Source organism: Narcine bancroftii, chromosome 9, assembly GCF_036971445.1.
Source record: "Narcine bancroftii isolate sNarBan1 chromosome 9, sNarBan1.hap1, whole genome shotgun sequence".
NCBI classification, from domain to species: domain Eukaryota; kingdom Metazoa; phylum Chordata; class Chondrichthyes; order Torpediniformes; family Narcinidae; genus Narcine; species Narcine bancroftii.
The window spans coordinates 93,266,766-93,294,765 of record NC_091477.1 but is presented as its reverse complement, the minus strand read 5'-3'; the positions used below and the strand labels follow the sequence as shown (position 1 = coordinate 93,294,765).

General features: G+C 39.7%; 2 protein-coding genes across 5 annotated transcripts in view; one reads left to right on the top strand and one right to left on the bottom strand.

Annotated features, from left to right (window-relative positions):
• LOC138743584 (transient receptor potential cation channel subfamily V member 5-like) overlaps positions 1 to 1,872 on the top strand; it is a 93,665-nt gene extending 91,793 nt beyond the window's left edge. The window contains exon 21 of the mRNA XM_069899100.1: positions 1,339 to 1,872. The gene's annotated coding sequence lies outside the window, so the exon portion shown is untranslated. The remainder of the gene's footprint in view (positions 1 to 1,338) is intronic.
• On the bottom strand, positions 8 to 27,963 carry serpini1 (serpin peptidase inhibitor, clade I (neuroserpin), member 1). 4 transcript variants are annotated; one of them, XM_069896861.1, is made up of 9 exons: positions 27,875 to 27,963; positions 24,428 to 24,700; positions 22,211 to 22,441; positions 16,710 to 16,904; positions 15,537 to 15,741; positions 11,995 to 12,092; positions 7,866 to 7,952; positions 609 to 698; positions 8 to 340 (listed from the first exon to the last, which is right to left on the bottom strand). In XM_069896861.1, exons 2-9 carry the CDS (start codon positions 24,678 to 24,680, stop codon positions 264 to 266), a joined length of 1,236 nt encoding a protein of 411 aa, XP_069752962.1. In that variant the 5' UTR covers positions 24,681 to 24,700; positions 27,875 to 27,963; the 3' UTR covers positions 8 to 263. The 4 variants fall into 4 exon arrangements, with proteins under 4 accessions (XP_069752962.1, XP_069752961.1, XP_069752959.1 ...); XM_069896860.1 differs by having other exon boundaries at positions 27,822 to 27,924; XM_069896858.1 differs by having other exon boundaries at positions 27,730 to 27,915.
• Positions 27,964 to 28,000: the final 37 nt, after the last annotated feature.

Genomic DNA, 28,000 nt, shown 5'->3' with positions numbered 1-28,000 from the left:
AAAGGAATGACATGCAATTTTTGCTTTAATTTTTTAAACTATGCATTAAAGATCATTTCACAATATTAATATTAAAGATGTTAGTTATAAATACAGACGTGTAATTTAAAGGGAATTAAAGTAACAATGATACAGATCATATTTACTTCCTACTTTTTCTGTGCATTTACTCTATAACATACTTAGCCAGTGATGACAAAAAGTGGCAGTATGAAAGTGAAAAGTTTTTAAACAAGATGTTTCTCACAATAGAACGACCACATCTATAATGCTTCAAAATCATGACCCCTGGGATTGATATCTTCAGGATGCATGACTCTGCCCATAAAAAGGATGGTTCCTGGAAGGGGGGGGGGGGGGGGGGGAGGAAGAGAAAAAGAGGAAAAACTCTTAGATCAAGTTTAAATAATGCATTTTAATATATTTTAAATTAGAAATCTCTTAATTAATTCAATATTATTTTAACCCAAGAGAAAGATGTAAAGGATCATTTATTTTCGTGTTTGCAGAGTGTACAGTTTATAATTATTTTGTACTTTCATGGCTAAATAAGCAATAAGAAAATATGAGCAATATTTTGATGTTAGCAGGAGTTTTTCTGTTCTTACCTGTACTTCGATTTCGGATTAAAAAGAAAAATGGATGATCAACAATGACCTGGGGATTAAGGGTCAGCATTCTGCTAACTGCAATCATTTCTGCAAGAAAATAGTAGTTCACGTCAATAATGTGGTTTTGTATCACTATATTATAGTTTTGTCATCTTGAAAAAGGAACACGTGAACGGTAATTCTGAGTCCTCCTGACAGCAAGTTGCAAAGTATTGGTTACTTCAAAATGCTCTTTAAATTAAACAATGATACTATGTTCAACCAAAATAAAAGGTAATTTGAGAAATTTATCCTTCACCCAAAGAGGGATAAGCATTTAGAATAGGCTTTACACAGAGTTCAAGAGGTGATCCAAGGGCACCAAATGGGAAAGGAACAGTATTATTCCAGAGGTATGACTCGGGTATAGAAAAAGTCTTCATGCACAAGGATCTGGTAGCTCACAAAGGTTCAGCAGGTAATGATGGGGAATTGTCCAAATACACTTTTTTTTTTTGCCTAATTTGTCCATGATGGACAAAAAAAAAATCTATCAGACTGGCATTTGGAGATTTTTCTTCATATTGGTGAGAATTCCTCTCTCATCAATAGTGGAGGTTTTCCTTGGCCTACAGTTTTTTTGTGATTATTGACCTCACCAGTATGCTCTTCATGATGTTCCAAACAGTTGATTTTGGTAATGCCAAAGTTTGGGTGATATCTCTTGCTGTTTTATTCTCTTTTTTAGCTTCATAATGACTTCTGACTTTCATTGGCACAACTCTGGTCCTCATATTGAAAAATGGCAACCACAGACTCCACAAAGGTGATCAAAAGCAAGCCTCTCTCTCTTATACCTGCACAAATGAAGGAATTAAACATACCTGAGTACTCACAAACACCTGTGAAGCCAATGTACCAAACGTTGCGATGCCCTTAAATGGGGGACTGTATATAAAACAAGTACTGCAATTCTACATGGACAAACCATAGCATGGCATGGTTAGAACAGAAGTTAGCACATCACTATTATACTGCCAGTGACCAGGACTGGGGTTCAAATCCCGCTCTGTAGTAAGGAGTTTGTACATTCTCCCCATATCTGCGCAAGTTTCCTCCCACCGTTCAAAAACATACTTGGGGCTCTTGGTCAGTTGGTTGTAATTGGGCAGCATGGGCCGAAATGGCCTGTTTCTGTAACAGAATGTGTACATTTCAAAATTTAATTTAAAATGTATACAAATAACCTTGAATAAAATCTGGAATATGCACTTTGATCACGTGAATTGTTTGATTACAAATTTTAAAATGGAGCATGGGGCAAATAAAGGGGGAAAAAATGTGTCTTTGTCCCAGACATTATGCACCACACAAATAAGGTGCTGTGCCCCCCACATGGTCCCAGCTGTCAGATCTACCCCCACTGCATCCAATGTCAGTAACGTCTAGGTTGACACATTCTAGCGACTTTCCACCTGCCTCTGGCTGCGTCAGTTGCATGTGTCAAGTGTCAGTAGCATCTAATGACCCTCTCCAACAACCCCCTCCCACGCTGAGCGAGCCCCCTCCAACATGCGTTCTGGTGCCGACTGACACCATGGAGGGCGCTGTACTTATGTTTGCAATAATTGTGCACAGATGACCCAACTATTGGTGTCTATTGTGGAAGGGCTTGATATTGGAGCCTTCAGTGTCAGTGCACCAAGTCTTCAACAGGCCCACCAACACTTCAAAGTGTACTAGGCTAAAGCATTTGGTTGAGGGTATCTCCTTATACTGAAAATCCAACTTGCTTCAGTCAGACCAAGTGCTCTTTCACCAAACTGATAATCTTACAGTAGCATTCAATATTTTCCATGGTAATTCATCCATCAGAACAGTCCATGCAGCTCAGTCTTGTATTAAGCAGGTGTTCGGGATAAAACATCACTTTTCAGATGGATGGCCTCATTTCTGCATTGCAGCCATCTTAAGAGCAATCAATGATGGGATTAAGTCTTCAAATATGCATGAAGGACCTAACATTACCCTTTCACCACCAGCCAGCCAAATATTTATGCTTGTTTGGATATTTTGATGATGAGGTTCTAACAAATAATTAGCAATGTGCTGGCATCCATCTGCTTGACTCCTTCCAAAGGGTCTCGAGGATATTCCATTAACATCAATACTTGACTAACTTAGGCCAAAGATGAGTTTTCTGCAGAAACCTTTCCATGAGGAACAAGTAGCGCAGCACAGACCCACTTTTTAAAAAATCCCATGGCAACATGGCCAGGGCTATCAAAATCAAGGGAGAAGTAAAATCTCAGCACTCAAGGTAGTATCTCATTGGTGAAGACGCTGCCGCGACTGATTAGTCGCGGTGACTAATGTCCGCAAATGGGGAGACGTCTCCACGACCTCTCCTCAGTCTCCTTGGTCTCCCCAGTCGCAGAGACCTGCTGGAGACTGGAAAAAGTCTCCAGAAAAATCAAACCTGTTTGGTTTTCCGGCGGCTCCCCAGAGACCCGGCTAGTCTCCAGGAGACATCGCAAAGACGTCTCCGCAACCAGCGGAGATTCAAGTCGCCAGCAGGTCTCCACCTAGTCACCAGGCCAGTGAGATAGGCCCTTCCGCAACACACTGCTAAATGCATTGCTTGATGCTGTCACATACAAAACTAATCAAGATTAGGGCCCCTCTCTGGAAACGTATGCATCATATCCCTCCAGACCCAGAAGAAACCGTAAATGCTGGAATCTGGAGCAAAACAAACTGCTTGACGGACTCTGGGTCAGGCAGCATCCGTAGAGGGAGAGAGATAGTCAAGGCTTCAGTTGAAGTCCTTGCTTAACCTGCTGACTTCTTCCATCAGTTTTTTTTGCTACCAATCAGCACAATTCATTTTGGATTGGCAGATGGAGTGGAAGGTAGCTCAGTAACTGCCACAGTGCAGAAGCAGACAATGGCTATACCAATGATGAGTACTTCTCACACTCAATAACCAGGTTCTTTCCTACCCACACTTGCTCCTCACTATTGAGATGGTCAGAGATCTTCCTGTTGGGTATGGCTCAGGTCTGATCACTGTAGACCACCTGCCTTACAACAGACAATTCATTTGGCTTTGGTTAGTAGTGTGATAGGACACTTAAATTCTTCTTTCTTCTGCTTTTATTTGACAGTGACATAACCCCTCCTCACTTCTCACAGGTCTCAGGCCAACTGGTCTCATATAACCAAGTACAACAAAGTCAGTAAGCCATCACTTCAGTTTTATTTATCTTAAAGGAATTGATAGACCTGGTCATCTGATCAAAGATTAGTGGCAAAATCTGACTGCCAGAGGAACAACATCTGTAGCGGCGAAGGGATGATTAATGTTTTGTCTCCAGACCTTGCATTAGTGTAGCAAAACAACTCCACTGATGCAGCCTGACCCAATGAGACTGTCCAGATTTTTTTTTGCTTTAGTTTCTGTCATTTGAAATCTTGTGCGTCATCCAGGATCAATAGTTGGGCCAGGCTTTTCTGCTTGCTGTTGTCTAACATCTCGGAGGTAAGAGGATAGTGTTTTCAGGTAGGCTGTGATTTCTGTCATCTTCAAATCACACAGACTGATATGGAAAGTGTTGCAGATTCTTAATCTGACAGACTGAGAAGATGTAATTAAGAGGTCTTCTGAACATAAAGTTCCACCTGAGAGCCCTCTGAAAGTGTGATTAGGTCTCATTCTTCTCCACGGAGCAGTCTAGATCAGAAGATGATCTCAGAGAACAAGGTTGCTCCCTTCCTCTTTCATAAGCTTGCCCTATCAACAGGTGCAAATTCCACCTTTTGTTTGGTGTTGAAGCAAATCTTTCTACGGTTTCCTTGGTCAGTGATTTTGTATTCAGGTTCCCTGCCTTTTGATCTTCTTGTACGTGACATTCAGTCAGTAGGAGGCAGTGGTCACAGGAGAGTACCGAAATGAAGTCAGTGGATCTGTCCACCAGAGCTTGGGATGTGAACAAGGTGGCTCTCTGGAACCTGACTAAGCTGTATAGTGTTGCTTGTGAACTGCTGTAGTGCAGACAATCGGGCCTCTTTCATTGCTTCCTTCAGGATCCTAGAGGTGACAGCCCCTTTTTTGTTTACTCTGTGGAATGGTCTAGCTACGTTAATGATTCAACTGAAGATACTGTCCAGAATGACTGGCCAGACATTGCTAGAAGTGGTGGGAACTGCTGGAAAACAGCCAATTATTTGTTCCTCAGATCTGAGGCATGAACTGGAACCAAAATACATCATGTTGCATTCGCTGGGAGGAGGCAACCACCAACAACCTCAAACATCTGTGGCAATGCAGTACATCCGGGACGCATGGTTAGCCAGAATCTCGAGGACTATTCTATCATGAAGTCCTGCCCCTTGGCTGCTGCTACAACTGGTACAAGTAAATTTGGTATATTCAGTCAGCTGTACAAGTAATTCAATTCACTGATTTAAGACCCTCTCCATCACGACCTTGCACTTAATCTCATTTACATATCTCAACTCACAAGTACCTCAAGTAGTTACTTCCAAATAACCACCAGCAACCTCTTCTTGTCACCAAGTGTAAATTTTGATGCACCACTTTCTCTTCAACCAAGGTTCTATCTTTGGTTCTCTAAATCAACATAGTTATTGATCTTCTATCTTCCTTTTTGATCGAGAGGGTCACATTCGCTCTTTGCCCTATCTTATGTTACACTTTTGGAATTTAACACATTTTGAAAAATTTTATCTGTCTCTGCAGCCAGTTCCCTTTCAACCCCTGGATGCAGGCCATTGGATCCAGCCTCACATCAGACATCATCTTCCTATTTATAAATCCATAGAAACTGTTTTGAATTCCCTCTTAAAATAAAATTTCTCCCTTTAAAAAAATAAATGAACTTTTTTGTTTCTCTTTATTTGATCATAAACATTTTGCATTCCTCTGGCTTACTACAAACACTTGGCATTTTGCACATTCCTACATTTCAATTTAAAATGGACTTTTTCTGAAAACCATGGATTGTATGTCTTTCTAAATTTAGTCATATATTTCCTGGGCCAGCTCTTTAAATATCACCCTGACATGGATCTTATTTACTCAGTCCACCTGGGATAACTTCACTTTCATACCATCATAATTACCTTCATTAAAACCACTGATTTTGGTTTAGTGGTGTTCACATCAAACTGTGCCTGGAATTCCATCTCTGAGAGGACTTGTCATTAATCTCTTATTAGTCCTTAATACATTTGACCATATCTAAAGAACTGTCCCAGTGTAGATTCCATAATGTTTTAAGAAACTATTACCGACATGGTCCACAGATCATTCTTCTGCAATATCTCTGTCAGCTTTGTTCAGCCGTTTGATATATTGATTGGTCCTGCACTAGCTCTGACCTCCCAACCATTAAATGCATTTACCTTAAGGCAATCAACATCATAAAGGACCTCTATCACCTACCTCAATGCTACTTTCACAGAGCCAGATGACCAGCATTTCAAGGTTTAAGAGCAGTTCCTTTTCAAAAGCCGTGAGGTTCTTGAACTTCCCCTTGTCATACTAATTAAGGACTGCTCCGGCACCACAAGGTTGTCTGTGCTATTGTAACAGATTTTTGCACAAGGATATCTGAATATTTATTATCTGTCAGTTCTTTAAAAATTGTCTCTTAAATCAACAAGAATACTATTGCAGTTGGTTTTGGTTTGTTTTTCTAATTGTTTCTTTTTACAAAGTACCTATTCAGCTGCAACAAGCAAGAATTTTGGTGCCATGTACATTGCACTAAACTGATTGTCATTAAACTATCCCATAATTGCAACAAAAAAAAAGCGCTTTCATCCCTAGCGTCGAGGTGCTCGAGATGGCAGAGGTCGACAGCATCGAGTCCACGCTGCTGAAGATCCAGCTGCGCTGGATGGGTCACGTCTCCAGAATGGAGGACCATCGCCTTCCCAAGATTGTGTTATATGGCGAGCTCTCCACTGGCCACCGTGACAGAGGTGCACCAAAGAAAAGGTACAAGGACTGCCTAAAGAAATCTCTTGGTGCCTGCCACATTGACCACCGCCAGTGGGCTGATAACGCCTCAAACCGTGCATCTTGGCGCCTCACAGTTTGGCGGGCAGCAACCTCCTTTGAAGAAGACCGCAGAGCCCACCTCACTGACAAAAGGCAAAGGAGGAAAAACCCAACGCCCAACCCCAACCAACCAATTTTCCCCTGCAACCGCTGCAACCGTGTCTGCCTGTCCCGCATCGGACTTGTCAGCCACAAACGAGCCTGCAGCTGACGTGGACTTTTTACCCCCTCCATAAATCTTCGTCCGCGAAGCCAAGCCAAAGAATTGCAATTCCCTTCAAATATGCCCTGATATTTTCCTGCTTATACTCGAGCTTATTGATAGATAACATCTTGGAACTTATGGACTATTTCCAGCTGTGCCTTTCCTCTGCTACTCATGATTACAACCAAACTGATTCTGCATGGCTATACTTGGAGCATTCTCCCTCCTGTTATTTGAAAGTCCTGTCAACAACCCCATTTATGTGATTCACCTGGAAGCTACCCCCAACACTATTCAGATGAAGTCTATCTGAGAACAGATCAGGCCTCTTCTTCCCTGCTCCCAGTGTCAGTGCTAGATGCCCTTGTATTGGCACCCATTTTCCCCACCACACTCTTTGAGCCAAGCATTTACTTCCTTAATCCTATTTACCCTTTACTAATTTGTGCATGGTTCACATAATAGTTTGGAGATAATCATCCTTGTGCTTCTGCTTTTCAAATTTGTCCCAAGGTCTTTATAATTGCTCCACTGAACCTTCCTCACTTTTGCTATTTTATTAGTGCTCAGGTGGATTGCAACTGGCTCCTCCCCCTCCATGTTCTTCTCCAGCCCAGAAATGATGTCAGTAAACCTAGCACTATTTAGACACCACCACCTATAGGACCCTCTGCCTTTGCTGCAGACATTTTAGAATTTTAAATGCACTATATACATATAAATTGTGATTGATTAATAAGCTAAGATATGCATCCTCTATTTTTCCCCAAAAAAGATCATCCCTTTACCAGTGTAAAACCTTCCTTGAGGTTTCACCAAAATACATTGTTTTCTGAATCAAGTGAATATTAATTGACATAACTTTAAGAAAGCTACCATTTTCCTTTGATTAATTAAAAATTATGTAGATTTATGTCATGGTGTACATTCTTTCCAAATAATAAAATTTGAATAAAATTAAGTGATTGTTAGATGGTTTTACCTGAGGCTGAAGCTGCTTCCGAACCTTCTTCGCTCACCTCAATAAAAGATGTGTGAACAGCCTTGGAAATGTGCAAGTCTTTGTTTCCTGTAGTTGAGGGGAGAAAAGGAAACATTTCACAAGCTAAACAACAACCCTTGAAGTTCAGGTCACATATTCTAATAATAACAACAACTCCTGCACCTGGTTATAAATCTACATCTTTATTAAATCACACTGGACAACAAAAATTTTGCTTCCTGAATACTTTTGGTGTACTTTTATGGATTTTTGGGCTGTTGATCACAAAACTCACCTTAAAAGTTTCCTATCATATCCCATTTTTTTAAGATATAACCTACTTTTGTGATTTCCTGTCATTTTTTAAGTCTAGTAATAAGTTTTTGCCCACAGAGCAAACTGTTTTGGTCAGTCCAAGCATACTTGGGCATGCACTCACTGTCAATGCTATGCAAATATTGTCTTAGACCTGGGATGCTTGGTTAGGATAGATGTAGACAGCTTATAAAAGCAGCTCACATTCTCAAATGTTGTGCATTACATCTATGTGGATTGAAAGCACATTGATGTACATGTTCTTTGCGCAATAGCATAGCGATTATAATTAACAACAGCCTTTATTGTCTTCAAGAAGATTCAATACAACAGAAATATCTCAATGTCACACAGCTTTGATATGTTCTTTTACATTTGTGGTGAATATACACTTAAGACTCAAAGACGCAGCATGGCTGCACTTATTAAGAAAGCCTATGAGCTCTACTTTGGTTGTAAAATGGTGACCAAGACAAACCCTGGGTTCCTCACATTTGTTGTTCAACATGTGCACTCAACCCAATAGCCTGGCTCAGTATCCTTATGTGATTAAAACATTAAATTCAATAAAAGTTAATGTTTCTCCAACTTTGTACATGATACAACAAATCTGACATCTTTGGGTTCAGTTTGAAATTGTCTATCATAATCCCCCTTTTTTTCCAGGAAGCAAATCTTTTGAAAATATTTGTTGTCCAGTGCATCAATTAAACTTGGAGAAAATAACCCGTGATATTCAGTTTTACATTGAATAGCACAGGAACAATACCTTCGTATCATTCACATTATGACATTATCATTTTATTTAGTTCAAAAATTAATTCATAAAATTATTTAAAAATTATACATTCAAAGATTTGTCAGTGTTGTACTTTTTTTTAAAGATAAAATGGGATTAATATGGTCTACAGCAGTTACCAGATCTCTTGTATTGTTAGTAAGCAAGTTTTCCTTGAAACAAAGAAATTTTAAAACCAATTTAGACAAAGCTCAAGATCATTAAATTGTGTTAATTAACTAATTTGTTTTTTTTAATTAACTAGCATGTCGGGACAATTTTTAAACAATGGTGTTTTGGAAAGGAAGGAATGTATGTTTCAGGTGGTGGTTATTTAGTCCTGGGAGGTGTCAAGTATCTTGAACGTGGTTGATACTACACATATCCTGGTAGGTGGAGAATGTTTCATTATGCTACTAACTTGTTTCAAATGGTTAATGAAAGGCTTCGGAGAGTCAGAAGGCAAAGTTACCTGGTGCAGGATATCTAACCTCTGACATATTCTTGGAGCCAGGATATTTATATTCCTGATCTAGTTAAGTTTCTAATGAATGATGATCCCAAGTAAATCCTACCTGAAGCCTTTGGTTAGCCTCTCATCCATCCACGAATGTTGCCTGGGTCTTGCAAGAGATGAGGCTAGAGGAGATGGGTGTGAATCTTTGCCTCACCTGGAAGGATTACTAGGGTCCCTGGATGGTGGTGAGGGAGAAGGTGCAAACTCAAAGGTAGCACCTCCTGTAGTTGCAAGGTAAAGATGGGTCGGGAGGGATAAGTGGACGCCCCACAGAGGGAGTAATTCCTGTGGAAGGCAGAAATAGAGTGGGAAGGGGCAGATGTGCTGAATCCACAGGCTTAGAGGGGTGAAAGGTGAAAACAAGGGAATTCCTATTTTTACTCTGTTGGGGGAGGGAGGGTGAAAGCTGAACTTTGACAAAAGAAGGAGATGGGTCTATTGACCATAGTGGAGAGAAAGCTGTACTCGATGAGAAAAAAGGAACATATTTAAAATGTACTGGAATTAAAAACTTGGAGAGCAACTGCAGCAGAGGCACAGAAATTGGGAGAAATGTTATCATGGACATAGTGCGCAGAAGGGCTCTACAACTAAGATTCTGTCCCATGAAGCTCCTGCAATGCCATCCTCAGGCTGACCTATCAACAATCATAGAATTGTCCCTTCTGTCAGGTATCACTTCAATTCCTGTGGCCTCATTAAATCTAAGAGAGAACAAATGGATTCAAGGACAAAGGAATGGACGGCTTAAATATTAATGTTAAATTTGTTTAAAAAAAAGTGGCTGTCAGCATTTTACTGAAACAAAATTTAAAATAAATGCTTTCAGATACAGAGTGGAAAAAAAATGTTGAAGGTCTGCAAATTTTATGAAGATTTTAAAATAATGTAGTTCTCTACACATCCAAATTATGAGCCATTTTCACCATCAGAAAATATATAAAAGAGTGGTGAAATTATTTTTCTGGTAAATTGTGATACAAATTGAATATTTAATAATAATTAATTCCTAGCATTTATTACAGAAATCATTACTCAACATATGCAAATCCAAAAATGCAATCAGCTATTTGAAAAGCCTATAATTTATAAAATTGTACTCTAATTTAAATGCATTACTTCATCCAAACTCCCATTTAAATAAGTAGGAATACTACAGCAAACTCTCAATCATCAAGAAATGACAGGAAATTCTTCATTTCAATTTAGACAACTGATTAATTAAACTCATCTTGCTTACGAGGTGTATAATTTCTTCAGAAGACTGAAAAGTAACTCATTGTATGCCTGAGTGAAGTACATGTCTAGAATATCATTCAACAGATAGATGGCTGAACAGAATTAGTTTAATAATAATTATTATTATAATAATGTCACTTGCATATGTAATCTACCATAGAAAGTACAAGACAATGATCTGTAACACTAATTTCAACATGCAAATTGAGGATTACTAGGTCATAATATCGTTTATTTAGATTAAACCCAAACTACTCTGATTCTAGACATACAAGGAATCTCTATTTTGCTGAATCTAAATTAAAAACTCTTTGCCCTTGGTGCTCTGGCTAGCAACTATGAAAATGCCAACATTTATTCCCATCTGTGGAAATTGGCAACTGTACCAGTAAAGTGGAATGAAACAAGTCTTATGAAGTATGAGATGCACCTTTTTGAATAATGCTGTGTATAAATCCCCATACCCATGATTAAAATTAAAGTTTGTACCCTTTGCAATTACAATAGCAATTCACAAAATGGTGAAATCATTTTCAAATAGTTTCATTAAAAATATAATAAAATTAATGAAAAGAATTTCAAAGTGTGAATTTATTTTAATAATAATAAATTGACCTTCCAAATGTCAGCCTCATATTGGAGGTCATGATAAAATCTGATTGAAAGTATTATGATTCATCTGCTTTGACTGCTGAGATTTGTGGTTTCTCAGGACTCCTTTACAGCAGGAATACTGTTTACTGTTATTCTTAAGCCTTACTGTGACCTGGGAGCACCTCAAGGACTAAAGACCTTCATTAGTGGTGATTACAACTGTAATTGATGTATTGTGGTATGAAGCCATTTTCTCAACTATGAAATGTTCTAGACCTGTCATCGTACAGTAATCCCCTTCCCATGTACTTTTACTCTCAACAATTCACTATTAACACCAGACCTCATTAGTACTAAGAATGCAAATTCTTAGTCTCTGCAATTTTCATTTTCTTCTTGCCCAATAAAGATTTTTTTTTGGCAAAACAAGCAAGCTGAGAGCACAAATTCATTAGCATTGTGGTAGCATTAAAACTGAATAGTTCTGCAAGTTCTAGTGGCAATAGGCCTTGTACTTTGGTGGAGATTATTCGCTGTTCATTGCTATATTATTATCAACAATGACTTCCTATTCTCAATCACCACCAAAACATGAGAAGAAACTTTTACAAATATTAACCACTTTAAACCAAAATTTTACACACATACTAAAAATGACATTTCAAATGAAGAGATTGTTTTCTTACCTGTCATGGCTGAGAGGTCAGCATCAACACTGAACAATTCCGTGATCCCAAGGCTGGCCAGAGTTTCCTTCAGATCGATGTTCTGCATCACTTTAAATCTAGCAACATAGTTTTATACGAGTAAAACTACAAACGATAAATACAAGTGCACTATATAAAGACCTTCCCTCTGCAAATATCTCATATTGATTTAGTAAAGTGTTAAATACCTGTACTATTATTATGGAAAGAATTTTTTTTTATTACATAGCAAAGAATCATATTTGACCCCACAGTGTTGATCTTGAAAATATAGTTTTGAAACAATCAACACATCATTTTGGAGTTGGTAGAGTCTTCTGGTTTTTTTTTAAACTTTGAATCCACTGCAAACATTTCAAGGACTAAAGTGTCTGAATAGTGCTTTAAAAACAAGCTGATGCGTTAAGATTAGTGGCATTTACAGTTGTAACAAATGCTGATTGGATACTTTGGTTTCCAAATTTGCAAGATTAATTTGTAAATAAATCAAATAGCATCTTAACTTCCTATCAATCCTACATCTCCAAATCCAGTTTGAAACAACTGAGCTTTGAGTCACTGTCATCCACATCAATGCAGTTTTCTGCTGAACCACACTAACAATCTTCAAATCTCCTGGGCAATAGTTGAGTCAGGCCGGATGGAATACAGCAACCTTAAAGGGCTAGGCTGCCACCAAGGTCGAGGCTGGACATGTAGCATGAGGGATCCTAAAACAAACTGAAGTGCAGGGGACTGAGATGTCCCATAGCGTCCATACTAGTGGTGAATATCCAGTCAATTGAAACCAAAATTGGCTGATGGGTAGAGAGTGGGACCAGAAGACACCAAAACCCAGCAGCAATAGAAATTCACCAAGACAAATGGTTACTCAAACAAAAGTTACTTTTAATTTTCATTAAACATAAAAACAGGATCAAACTTTAATTTATTATTAACTAGATCAAGAATAGTTGCTACCCCTCCACCATCAAACTCCCAAATAATTCATTTAAGATTCATTTAAGTATTCTTACTTTCAATATTATTTATTACCGAATACTTTTTTCTGTATTGCACTTTTCATTTCTTTCTTTATTTACATTCCTCTCTTGTATTTGTATCTTTTTTTAAGTGTTTTTATGCACCATCAATAAGTAGAAATTCTGCCTGGCCCACAGGGAAAACCTCTCAAGGTTGTATGTGATGTCATGCATGTAATCTTACAATAAATCTGAATTTTAAAGTGAACAATTATTTTAGAGCTTTGAGTACATGCTTTGCTAGGTCGAAACAGGTTTCATTTTAAGTATCTTGATTCTTTCAGAAGAATACAGATTTGTTTTACTAATAGTATTTAGAATGCAGAAAATTAATGTAACAGGAGGTAGCCAGATGACACATGGTATCTGTGATATACAATAAAGAGCTACCCAGCCTAATCCCAGTTTCGACGTCAAAGCTCTTCAAGCACAGATCTAGGGAATTTGTAAATAAGACTAGGGTTTCTGCCTGTACCTTCCTTTTTTCTTTGCTCATCTGCTAAGGGAAAAGGTAATTGATTACTAAAGAGCCTTAATTTTATAAACTTCAGCCTCTAATTATAAACAACAATTTTAGTCTCATCCCTGTTCACAACTATAATTTTTCACTTTCAACAGCCTCTTTATAAATTCCTCCAGTCTTCTGTATAATCACCTTTCCTTGTATTATGTACAGTACCCAAGCTGCAATCTACAGAGTATTACAATATGTAGATTTTAAATACCATCTCCCTTCCCTTGTATTGCATGCCCCAGCTAACAAGGGAAAGAATCCAGAATATCCTGGATGTAAAGGCCTCCGGATCAGTGAGGCCAAATGCAGACTTGGGAACTATTTTGCAGAGCATCTACACTCTATCCACTATTGCCATCCTGAGCTTGGTTACATGCCATTTCAACTCCCTTTTTCGTAACCACACTGACCAGTCCGTCCTGGGCATTCTCCACTGCCAGAGTGAGGAACAGCACAAACTAAATGAACAAAATCATGTATTCCACCTGGACAGTTGACAGCCTAGTAGTATGAACATTGGATTTTCTAATTTCAGGTGATGAATTCCCTCCATCATCTTCTTTACCCCATCTAATCTTCCCCATCCCCCCTTCTTTCTTTGTCCCCTTTCTCATTGACCATGGCGTAGCTTCCTACCCATTCACATCTCCTTTCCTTTTGGTTTCATGCCCCTCCACCCCCATCTTGCTGCTGGATTATTCTGCTCTCTTCCCCTCCCCCCCCCCCCCACTCTGTTCCATCTGGTCTTTCTTTATACTACCATTCCTTACATTATTAGATTCCAGCACTAGTAGCCTTTGTCTTTTAATAGCCCAATCCATCCTCTGTGACTCATCTTCTCCCATCTGACCCAATTGGTCATCTTGCATCCCTCTCACTTTGTCTGCCATCTGTCCATCCTCTGCCTCTGTCCATCATGCATCATCTCTACCATGTTTAATAATCCCACACAGGACTCCTGTCCTCTTTACATTGGCTTCTCCTAAATTTCTCCAGTCTCAATAAAAGGCTTCTGCTCAAAATGCCAACCTTTCTTTAATGCCCACTGATCCTGCTTGACCCACTGGGTTCCTTCAGCAGCTAAGGAATCCAGAATTCTTTTTAAACACCAATATTAACATGTTGCGTCACCTTCAAGTATTTGGATTACGTACAGTGTGGTTATACAACCACCAGCCTACTGCAGGGGGCTGATCTCTGTATCTGCAGGAAGACCACCTAAGTGGCTGACTCCACTTGGCTGGCTGTCAATCAGCCAACCTGATTACACACCTGAGCTGGCCCTTTCTGAGCCACACACAGGGAGCTACCAAGGTATGAACTGGTGTTCAGACCTTTACTGGAATAAAGCCTGTTGTACAGTCTTTCTAAGTTTGTGCTTGCTTGCTGTTTCCTCAGCGCACTGACTGCACAGAGGGTCTGACTGAGACACTAGATAAGCTTTTCAAGGCTTCAGTCGGAGGATAGGAAACAAAAGTAAGGGCAGAGTTGAGCATTTGGTCAAAACCTGAGGCTTCCTACTTTACAATTCTTACTAGGCTGCAATATTCAAAGACATTTAAAAACACTTAAACTATGATAAATGAAGATTAGTAATTAATGCATCTTAAAAGTTAAAAAAAAAACTCAATTAAAACATTAGAGCAAAGTAGAACAATAAAAGCTTGCCTTCCTCAATCGCCATTCTGAGAAGCTTGGAATTTGCAGCCAAATGGGGCTTTGTCATTGGGCTTTGCCTGGAACCTAGCGATGGAGCAAGACACCATGCTGACACCCAGCAATTGTGAGCTGAAGGTGGATGTTTAGGTCCCTGGAAGTTACTTACAGATTCTTTAGGAAGCAAGTGTTTGAACCACAGCCAGCACATTTCACCTCCCTGATTACCAAATTTTACATCTGTATTCTATTTATTCCAAGTTATTGGTCAAATGCATTGCAGTGAAAGTACCCAATTTTATTTTATAATCAAATGCAAAATGTCTTACCTTGGCAGATACACTTCAACTTTCTGCTTCCGTACAGAACGTGTCCATTCATTAATCAGCTGGGTTTTAATAAGGGGTTCCAAGGTGACCAGTTGTACTTCCTGTCTTGGGAGAATGATCATCATACTTATTTGGTCACCAAGGTAAGGCATTTCTAATACCTGGTACACACCTCCTGCTTCATTTGAGCCATCACTGAACTCACCTTAAAAAAAGATTGCATCTATGAATAACCTCAGTCTATCCCATAGACAATGAAATCACTTAAAATAGCAGAAACATATTTTATTGTTTTTACTTGAAGGCCAAACATGTCCAGCACATAGAACATATGGCAATTCATTGAAATATGGTCATTCAATTTCAAATGTATTGATGGGACAGAGAGATCCTCAGGCATGTCCAGCAGTGCAACATGACCTCAGATCTACATTGTAATAGTCATCTAAATTTGTGCTTCAGTCTCTAGAGTAGAGCTTGAACTCGTGACTTACAACTTTGAAATAAAAATGGTGCTAATTGAAACAGCTTGTTGAATGCATTGGAGCAAAACAGTAAAACTAAAGGAATTAGGAGTAATTGTTGATTTTCTCTCTTCCCCCCTCCTCCCCCCCCCCGCCCCCCCAAGATGGAGACATCCATTTGATTAAAATAATTCTGCTGTGAAGTTATCAGCAGGGGATCTCAATACACCACGTTCAGGGGAGCTCATAGGAATTATTCAGAATTTAATTCCTACCTAAAGCAAAAGCATTTTGAGCCATAAAATGTGAAAAATGGCAACTAAGATCATTCCATAAATTAGTAAATTTGCCATCTTGCCTTAAATGCACTAGACGTGAAAAGTTATTTTTAAAAATAGCGGGCATGGACCGGTTTGGACAAGATCTGCACGTTTCTGAATTTAGTGTGGCATTTAGAATTCACATTTCCTCCCAGCTCCATTTCACTACATTCTCAAATGGATAACTGCACTGGAACATGGAAACACAAAACCTCATTGTGTCCAGATCATCATACTGCTACAATACAAGGTTATATAACTCTATAAAGTTAAGGAAACAAAGAAATACTGTTCTCTATCAAACTTGAACTTTCATTCCCATTGGCAAAGGAGCTGAATGAAGAGGTCAGTTTTAATTAACTGTGGGAAGTAGCTAAACATTTGCAAACCATAGAAGAAGTCTCCTTGTTGGTACATCATGGATATCTGTATTTCACTTTCATCATCTTTGGTAAAAGAGAAAGTGCGGGTATTCTCGGTTCTGAATTGAGACTTCCAGTTTCCTTTAAAGTAAATTGTATTGACGAGGACTACACGGACAAGGTTATTGAGGTCCTTCAGTGATAAAAGGCTTTGGATTTTATCTGTTCAGATTAAAAAAAAACAAAGCATTACATTGTATAGAAAGATAAATCCAACAAGGATATGTCTAAACTCACTGGAAACTAAACAATCAAGTTCATGTTGCAAATTTAGTTACTGTTATTGTTCTCGGGCAAATTTCATATTTGCTAATGGAAGGTCCACACTTAAAATATTATATTGTTATTTGTGCAACTAATGCTCAAAGAAATTATTAATAAACTTTTTTTAAATGTTATAAACAATAGAATTTCCTAATGAAATGCGTGAAGTTTCTCGGATTATTTAGGCCCAGACCATCAATATCTGCAGAAAATATAAAAAACACTGCAATGTTATTAAACTGGGCAGAGAAATATTAGCTGAACTGCAAAGTGATAAAGAAATAAATGTATACTAATTGCCCTCTTCCCCCACTGTTTATTGAGATCAAGACTTACCTGATTGTACCTTTGTCCCATCTAGCCACATTAAACCTTACAACCTCTTATTATCAAATGTCTATCAAAGTTTTTAAAATATTGAGATTGCTTTTGCTGACTCTTAACTCATGACCCCAGAGACAAAAAAAAACACTTCACCTGTTTCTTAAATAGGCAACTCATTTTTTAAAACAAGGATTTCTACTTCTTAAAAAAAAAAATCCTACATTTGGAAGCATCTTCTCTATATCCATTCTGCCAAGATCTTTTGAGGCGTTTTCACACTGCAGGCAAGCGGTGACCCTATTTTGTCCTGGTGAAATTCCTAGGAATTCAGGACCTCCCAGGCCTTTCACACCACAGTCCAAATTCCTGGGAATTTTCCCTCCTCAGCAATTTAGGGGAAGTCCCACCCCCAACCAATGATGTGTTACGCACTCACAGGAGTGAGAGTAAGTTCCCTCTCATCTGTCGATTGTCCACCTGCTCCATCCTCACCCGTCCATTGGTCTCTAGGCCATCCGCTCCCTCTTTGCCTGCCCACTCCCTCCCAATGGTTGGTCACTTGCCTGCTCTCTCTCTCTCTCTCCCACCACCCCAGCTGACCAGTCGCTTGCCTGCCCATTCCCTCTCCCCCGGCTGACCATCGGTCATTCACCCGCCCGCTCCCCCTCCCTTCCAGCTGTCAATAGGTCAGTCACACCTGCTCACTCCCCCCACGTTTCGAGGCCGCTTCAGCACGTCATGATGGTGGCACAATGTGGGACGAATGGCTGACTTTGTTTCCCATAATCCCTCACGCAGCTGGAACCACTCTAGGAAAAACAGCTGCATGAGGGATTATGGTTAACAAGGATGGCCATTCATCCCGTATTGTGCTGCTGTCGTGATGGGCTAAAGCAGCCCACTGTCGTCAGGCGGTAATGCATCTTTTAATTTTAATTGCCTATGTGACACAGCACACAAGCGCTGATGTCATGAGGCTTCCCTGCTCGGCCATTTGCCTCTTCACACAGACCCTTTTAAAATTTCTGGGCCAACCTTTTCACACTGCAGGTTCACGGGAGGGTTCCTGGGAAAATTTATGGGGAATCTCCATTTTACAATGCAGTGTGAAAAGGCCTACAATCTTGTGTAGTTCTTGTTCTTCCAAATGGCACCAGATACAAGCCTACCCAGACCATAGAGAAGAGAAAATATTTTTAAAGAAATCTAATAGAACTATTTAAAATCTTTTAGGGTATTTAAAGATGGTAACATGGTACAGAAACTATCTCCATTAGTCAGATGTCAGAGCACATACATTTAATACACAATAACAGTAAAGAATTCAAAAAGGTCTCCATACAGATGGTGTCTATAAAATGACATTCCCAGGAATAGTAGTGGAAGAAAGAATGATAAATTCAAAAGAAAAATGTAATAAATTCCACTCTACTGCCTTTTCTACTAAGTGACAGCTCTTTGAGAAATCAAACAGGGTCCAAGGGTTGGATTTTTTTTTGCTGCACAATTCTTTTTGCTGCACAATTCTGAATTATAATGTTGCACAGAATCAGTTTATCTTTGTCAGGAGGAACAGAATTTCATCAACAGTAATTATCCATCCAAGTTACAAAATTGATTCTTTCTTATTGGTAATAAAATTTCTGGTTAGTAAATTAGAAACCCTTGCGACAATGATCCTTAAATAATGAAACTATTATTTGCAGTGTGTACAAGTGAAGAATGGGATTCCCTGGACTGTGTAGATTGTAGGACTCAGCCAGGCAAGTGAAAAGTATTTCTTCACATTTATAATCTTTACTTCATTGCTATTGAACAAGATGGAGAATATCACCACAGATTACATACTACTTATGCAGTTAGCTCAGTTAAGTTTCCATCTGATGGCAACCCTCAAGATAATAATGATAACAGCAGATCAATGACAGTGATGCCATTGAATACCAAGGAGAGATGATTATGTAACCTGCCACCTTATATAAACAGATCTATTTATCTGTATACATCAAATCCCTCATTATTTCCCATGTTCAAGTCAATCAACAGCTTGTCATAATTACAATCCCTGAAGCACATCTTTCAGTTCATGTCCCAAATTCTCTTCCATCACTGTCTATTCAACTGATATAATACTCAGCACAAAAAAGGTGGTGCTGCCAGAGCTGCTGGGGCAGACCCAGGAGAGTGGAGACACAAAGAGCATCTCCAAAGGATTCATCCTTCTGGTTCCAATGCTGGCAGCTGCATATAGATTTTCAATGGCTGGTTAAAGGAGCTGACAGTGTTTGTAGTAAAATCCTGCAACAGCGGAGGTCTATGCCTAAGATGGTGATGCCTGTGCTTGTTAGTGGCCTCAAGGGGTTGTGGACTCTGGGGAGCAGCAGACCAGTGCAGGGCATCAGAAACCTCCCATTCTGAAGAAGCAGCAGAGACAAATGTACAGGAAGGTGACCATGACAATGAACCAGCAAGGGCTCAGCTGCTGCGGCAATTGGGGTACCCACGTGGGCTGTGGATTGCTGAAGATGGGCTCATGGAAACTAGGTATCACAGCCAGGATTCAAGAGGGCAGGATGGGCTCCCAAAACCACTCAGGTACTGAAGGCTTTCTGATTGTGACAGAGGTTTGGATGTGGAGTTCTGATTGCTGATGGTTTGAACAGGAATCTCTGTGGCTGCAGAAGCTATGGAGTGCTGGAGGTGAATTCAAAGACACTTAGTGATTCTGAAGGGAATCTCTTTCACTGGAAAGGTTGCTGGGCAACACTAATGGCATCCCTTTATTTGCCTAATGGCAGGTAGAAAGCAATTTTGTGTAATTTTACATGTTCTGTTCTATTACATGACAATAAAGAAACCTTGTGGGGTTATTAACAATAAGCAGGGAACACATCAGTCTGAAAAGGCGGAGGTTCTTCGCCTTTACGGCTAAAGACATACCTTTCTGAATGCACCATGGCCGGCTCAGAGATGTCGATTCCAACTCTTCTCGGGGAAGGATAATCGGAAGTATAGCCACTGCAGGCCGCTGGTTGGGGCAGGCTGGTGATGCCATCAGCCCGCAACCCATCTCCCTCCTCACCCCTCTCCCTCCAAGGCAGGGGTGGCGGGCAGGAGCCGTCAGGGCAGCAGGAGCCAGGGGGAGCTGGTGTGGGCTGAGACAACCATAATGGGCTGCTTCAGCCTTCGGGGCCTTCTGGGAACTACAGACCAGTACCACTGCATGGTGGATTATGGGTAGGGAAAATGGCCATTGCTCTGCCACCCATTTATGACTATGGCACTAGTCACCCCACCTCCATCTGCTATGAGGCATCTCTGGAAATGAATGGGACACTTAAAAGGTTGCTGTCTGAAAGGGTTTTAAGTTTTTGATCCACTCTTGTAGCCAGCCTCCAGGCGGAGGCCTGACATGAAACAGCCTAATGACTCGGAATTCCTTGAAATCTCCTGGTGGGAACAACAATTCATGCAATCTGGACATGTGAGAAAGTAGAAAAATTTTGGGAAGATCTAAACCAAATATTAAATAAAATTACAGAAAACAATATACCAAAGAATCCAGAGATCTTCCTCCTAAGTAACATAAAAAACAAAGAATTTGGAATTGATTTGGATGATACACAAAAAAGATTTGTTAAGATAGCTCTAGCCGTAGCAAAAAAATGTATTATGTCAACCTGGAAATCGGAAGATAATTTGAAAATACAACAATGGTATATAGAAATGAATAAATGTATTCCATTAGAAAAAATAACATATAGTTTAAGAAATAATATTGAAATATTTGAACAAATATGGGAGCCTTACATGAAACACAATAGCGAAAACCTACCGGGGACATTCACTACCTAAATTAACGAAAGGAGAAGGAAACGAAAAGAATTGACTCAGTGGAATTTCTTGTTTATTTTTATTGAATTACAACATTGTTTGACTGGTTTAATGTATCCTAGATTTTGTACTTTAAATGGACGGGAGGGGGGAGGTAGGGAGGGTGGGATGGGAGGAGGGAGGGGGGGGGAGAAAATGACACTGTATATATTTGAAAAGTAAAAAGTATGTATCATGGTTAATGTGGTTTATGGTGTAAAAAAATAAAAAATTTAAAAAAAAAAGAAATCTCCTGGTGTGTGTCAGGTCAAACATGGGCAACACGTAACATGTTAAACAGTGCCTGTCAGAATCACTGAGGAAAGCAGGGATGCAGATGTAGTTTGAGATGTTTGCTGCTCCTTGCAAAGGGGAGCTTGTTTGTATCACCAAGGCCCAAGATGCCAAGTTCCAAAAGATGCATTTAACTGCCAAAAAGGCAATGTGACAAAAATAACGTGAGATTCAACCTGCGCTGCAAGAGGAACAGACAGGCTGATTGGTGGCAAATACCATGGAGTAAACAAGCATCAGACAATGGCAATCTCCTCCATCGAATGACAACCATCTCCCCTTCAATGACATTACTGTATACCACCATCCCAAGGTTTACCATTGGCAAGAAACTTAACTGGGCCAGGGGCACTTGTGCAATGGATAGAACAGCAAATGATGGACTAGGTGGCCTGTGGTGTTATTCCCCTTCCACCATCCAACTTCCACTGTACCCTCATCAAGCATAATTTTTTTAAAGGTAAAGGAATCACTGTCAACTTGCCTGAATCTGTACAAGTTCTGCACAAGTCAGGAGAATTAACACAATCCATTCATTTCCACAACATTGTGAATATGTTTTCATGATTCACAGATCATTAATGACAGAAATATCATTTCTAAATTAGCAAGATTTAAAGATTAGTTTCCCTTTTTGGTAACTCCTGGCTTTGGAAGATCCCCACCTGTTAATTATATTATTAAATGGCATTTCATAATCTATTGATACTTACTATTGGTTTGATTCTGTACCCATTCATTGATATGATCCACCACAGAAGAAGGGTGGCTGAAGTCAACATTTTCAACACTGGCACTGAAATAATTATTAAGCATTTTTAGGTAATTATTGTTCCACTGAAATCCTTTCTGCACAAACAACGAGTTGGCAACTTTCATTACATACTGCTGACAATCTGCTTCCATGGATTGAGAGAGGTCCTGTAAAAATTCAAATTTCTCACCTGCATAGAACAGAAATAAATATTTTTATAAAAAAATAAAATGCAAATGAATGATGGATTTTTTTTCCCTCAGTTTACAAGTTTTTCCTCATTCTTTAAGAAAACTTCAGCCTCTAAATATAAGCAAGAATTTACAACAAGGAGTGAGTCTGGGATGAGGAGAAGAGATCCTCCCAGAAGTGAACTTGAAAATCATTTTCAGACACATTTCATTTTTTAAGTAGAGGAAACAAAGAAATCAAGAGAAATGTTGCTCTAAAGAAGAATATAATCATTTTTTTAATCTCCAAGAACTGAACAATGGAACACAAGCAATTTTGACAATATGGAGGCTGCTATCATACTTAGAATAATGAATTAACTTTTAACATTTAACTTCCCAAGTCATCCAATCCTGGTAATATACCAAATTCTATAAAACTCCTCAAAAAATACAAACAAAAATCTGGCTCAGTAACAGCTGTTTTTGAGTCAACAAGTAATCTAAACTAGTTCCATAAGTCTGATTGTAGCCTGCATGTAATGTTCAGGTCTTCAAGGAATGCAAAAAATATCCTCATATATGTAAAAAGCAAAATGATCGAACATCTCATCAATCAGCATGCATACTTATTTCAAACCGCTACTGGAGCTTTGCACTCCATCCACATCCACTCAAACTTGCACAAGTGACCACAGATTCAGCACCATAAAGAATAGCACACAGGCGCTCGATAAAATGATCATGAACTCATTATAGGAAAATTGCTGACTGATTTGGTTTGCTGCCAAGAATCGGATGCTTTTTTTTCCCCAATCAATTTCAAGGAATGTGACAAATGCTGAAGAACGTTTTGCTGAATTCTTGGTTTTATTCACAAACCTGTTGCACCTAGCTAGACATTGATACAATAGTAAACGGTCCCACTGGTATGCGGTTTGATGAGAAGGAGCAGAGGGACATGAAGCAGAACAAAGTGCTGGATCAGGCATCAGCAGATAGGAAGGTCTTTACCAACATTAAATACCTCACTATGGTGAAGGAAGCTGTCGACTCCACATAGATTTTTTTCCCCCTGGTACCAAATTTCATTTCTGCTCACTGATGAAATTAAAATGGAGTTCACTTTCTCAATTCCCTCTAGATGCTTTAACCACATGCAGATACACGTCCACGTTGGAATTATTACACGACTTACTATTCAATCTACAGCAGTGCATTTTTTAGTAAAAACCTCCATTAAAAAATTATTTTTGCTGCTTTTAATTTACACTTGTAGCTTTTATAGAAAAGAGCCACTTCTCTCCCCTCTGTCCAGCTCCCCCCCACCCCCCGCCTCCCCGCGAATCATTTTACCATCCCTCAGCCTTCTTGAAAGAAAACAGTTCCAGCCTCATTAATCCATTCTTGTAACTGTAAAACCTCAAACAAACTATTCCTGCTAATCTTTTCTGGATGTTTGCTCATGCACTCACAGCTTTGCTATAAATGTGATATCAAGTTTTCAACACAGTGCTCCAGTTGAAGCCAACCCAGTCCAGAAGAACTTTTCTGCCTTTATTCCTCTTGCTTCTTTTGATAAAGTTCAGAATATATGCATTGTTAGCAACTTTACATGCAATATTATTTTTAACAACCCAAGCACACATTCCTCCAAGTGCAACAACTCCTGAATTTCTTTTGAAAAAGCATTTTATATTGCCTCTCCTCAGTCTTCCTACCAGAAGGCATCAGTTCATATTTTTCTGCATTAAATTTCATCCAGCATGTGCCTGTCCATTCCACCAACCCTGCTACAATCTAACACTATACTCTTCACAGTTCTCTATAATGTCATTTTCTCTCAACTGCAAGTGTAGAAATGGTGGCTTGCCCTGTCCAAGTCAAGATGTATCATTTGAGCTTTGAAATTTTAACTTGTAATTTACTTAAATTAAAACATGCAAGTACAATTCACCTTAATTTTCTAAGTACATATTACAATCTGACTGAACAAAAGCAATTACCTCTTGGCATGTAATTGGAGCCCATAACATGCTGAATTTGCTCAAGCGTTCTACCAGAAGCTCCAAGCTCAATCATTCCTAAAGCAATGGTGATACTGAAGGGGGAGTAAAAAATATTTTCATTTTTCTCCATCGACCTCAAATGATGGTAAATCTTCACAGAAATGTCAGCAGTGATATCATCTTTGATGCTGCAATTTACTACTGCAACTTGCACAATCAGGAGAATTAGAAATCCAAGCAATGGTGCCATTTTTATTTTAATTTCCAAGGCTACAGGAAATGAAAGAGTAAATAGATTACACAATGCAGAGAACATTATACAAAAAAGTAAAACAGAACATCAAAGCAATCTTGCTGACTGGCAAGAAATACTGGAATTGGAATGATAACCAAAGTGTACAATGGAAATGGTATTTGACTTGATATCAAAGGTGATCAATAAAAAAATCTCATGAAGGACATGGTTCACAGTTAAAACAACATATTTCACTTAAACTATGAACCAGTTTAGTGAAGGAAGAGAAGTAGGAATTATTTTCCAAATTCCCCACAAGTATAATAAATGCTTAGTATTTACATACCAGCCATGTCTCTGAAATATCCCAAAGCATTGAATAAAAATGTTATTTAAAGAAAATATTTAAAGAACAGAGAGACTGCAAGGGTTACAACAATAAGTATTTGGATGAGATCTTCCATCTCCTGCTACCATGGAAGTTCATGGCACAACTTGAAATTTTAATGCAGTCACAATTTTTCTTCCATAATGAAGCACTGTTTTGAAATTATCTTTATGAATAAATTCTATTCATTACCATTACTAAACATCATCTTAGACAACTTCAGGTCTGACTCTCAGCTACTTCCTCACTTCTCTTGCCTCACAAACACACGAGTGCAGAATACAACATTAAATAATGACATCCACCTACTGTCTGGTCTTCTGCATTGCTATCTCACTGTTCCTCAACAATGGTAGCCAGAACTTCATCTCAGTCCAATTGTCTGAAGCTCCAATCTAAAACCTTCCACAGGTCTATCTCACATGTGAAAGGTCACTTGACAACCTGTATTTGTGATCATGTTTTGGTTGCCATTACAATGTCCTCCTTTATCTCAATGCAAACTTGCAACTGAATACATTTTTCTTTGGTACCTTGGAACACATTGCTGCTTTGCAAAAGATGTTCTTTGGTCAATATCAGTACTGTTTTTCCCTTTTTCATGGCACATTAATAATTATTTTATTCTGGTATATTGAATACTACAGAATGTCAGCCTTACTTTTATGATGTCAGGCATACAACATTATTGCCAAAGGAGTTCTGTTTATTCAAAGTTGGTGAATAAAATAAAAGGAAACAATAAAAGGAAGCAAATACAAAATTATTCATCTTGCAAAAGGACAAATCAAGAAATTCAGAATTCTTAAAAGAGAAATAATAAAACACAATCATGGCTAAATGTTTAGGAAAAGATATCTCCCAGAGTGTTTAATTTCAGACTTTAAAATGTTATTTAAAACTCTAATGTAGTTCCATCTTTTTTTACATACTTGTATTATATGCGATATTATGTGGATTTCCTAAAATTTTGTATGCAATTTATATGTTAAACTCCATAAAAATATTTTAAAAAGAAAGAAAACTTAAAATAAGCACTATTTTGAGAGCCATTTGGGGTATTAGTTTTGTTCTTAGGTTAGATTGTTATTGTTGAAGGTCACTTTGTCGCAACTAAATTTACTCCTGGAATACGAGTATCAATCATATTTATACATTTCTCTTTCCTTCTGAGGTCATCTTCAGATGAGAAAATATGATAAAAATTAAACCAAAAAAAGTTTCAATTCAGCAGTTGTTTCATTGCTCATTACGGGGTAATTGTAAGGTACACAGATGTAGGAATTACTTTTTAAACTACTAAAGTAAATAATGTGTTTAGTTACAAATTTAGCACAGTAGTTAGGTTAACCACCGTAAAATTTAACTGCGATGAAAAAAAAATTGCCAAGATATCTCATTTTTGCCACAAAACATTGCCTTGTAGGTTGAGTGTGGTGGTACACCACCGTACTGGGGGCAACCTCTGTACCTGCAGGAGTGTTCCGCCGGCCTACTGCAGGGGGCAACCTCTGTACCTGCAGGAATGTTCCGCCGGCCTACTGCAGGGGGCAACCTCTGTACCTGCAGGAGTGTACCGCTGGCCTACTGCAGGGGGCAACCTCTGTACCTGCAGGAGTGTACCGCCGGCCTACTGCAGGGGGCATCCTCTGTACCTGCAGGAGTGTACCGCCGGCCTACTGCAGGGGGCAACCTCTGTACCTGCAGGAGTCTACTGCTGGGCTACTGCAGGGGGCAACCTCTGTACCTGCAGGAGTGTACCGCCGGCCTACTGCAGGGGGCAACCTCTGTACCTGCAGGAGTGTACCGCCGGCCTACTGCAGGGGGCAACCTCTGTACCTGCAGGAGTGTACCGCCACCCTACTGCAGGGGGCAACCTCTGTACCTGCAGGAGTGTACCGCCACCCTACTGCAGGGGGCAGCCTCTGCACCTGCAGGAGTGTGAGGGGACAGGACAACACCTGGCCGGCTGTCAATCAGTCGGCCTGAAGGGATCAAGCCCCACCCAGTCGGGTGTCAATCATCCTCCGGGATCTGGCCTCACTGAGAGTTACTGCAGCCGCGGCCAGCCCGGCTCTGTGGAAGCCTTCGTGGATTAAAGCCTGTCTTTACCTTGTGTGTGTCTGATTCTGGCTCACAGTGCACCACATTGGGGAAAGCATTTTATTATCTTACTGGTAAGATTACGTCATTAGAAGTGTCAAAAATGAGGTAGAAAGGTACCAGGATAATTTATAACCAGACGAATTTCCCATTAGAAAAATCAAAGTAGCCTGACTCAATACAGGTGGACACGCCTGAGCTTTGAAACTATTCCAGCGGAGCGGATTCACATTTTTTTCTGTTAACGACTAACAGAATAACAACATTGCGGGATGAGCAGTCAACAAAACGTTACCCTCGGAGCAGTGCGACTTGCTAATGAAAAAGGCTGAGCATGAACGAGCCCGAGTAGCCTCTGTGCACCCCCCCCCCCCACACCGCACACCCTCCCATCCCACCCCACCCCACCCCGTACAATGGCTAACTCTACCGTTGCACCGCTATCTGCTTCAGGCGTGCACCACCTGCAACTGCTGCGGACGCCTACTCCAGAACCGCTCTGGGATTTCCATTGACGATGCTCAATAAAAATCAACACGCCCGCTCTCAGCGCTTAATAAACGGTGCAAGAACCTGACAGGGGGAGGTTCGCTGTCGTCACGTTAATGCAGGGGCGTCGGAACCCGGCGCTTTCGGAAAGGAGACGAAGAATTATTTAAACCAACATGAAAATCCGGAGCGACATTTAAAAGAAGCAGTGGGTGACGATGCCCCCAACCTTTCCCATCCGCGGTGTTTGGGAGTCAAGTCGGAAGCTCATCCAAATCTCATCACTCCACGCCCACCGTCGATCAGGCTTCTCATTCGACGGATGGAACGTCAATCCCACGCAATGCTGAGGACG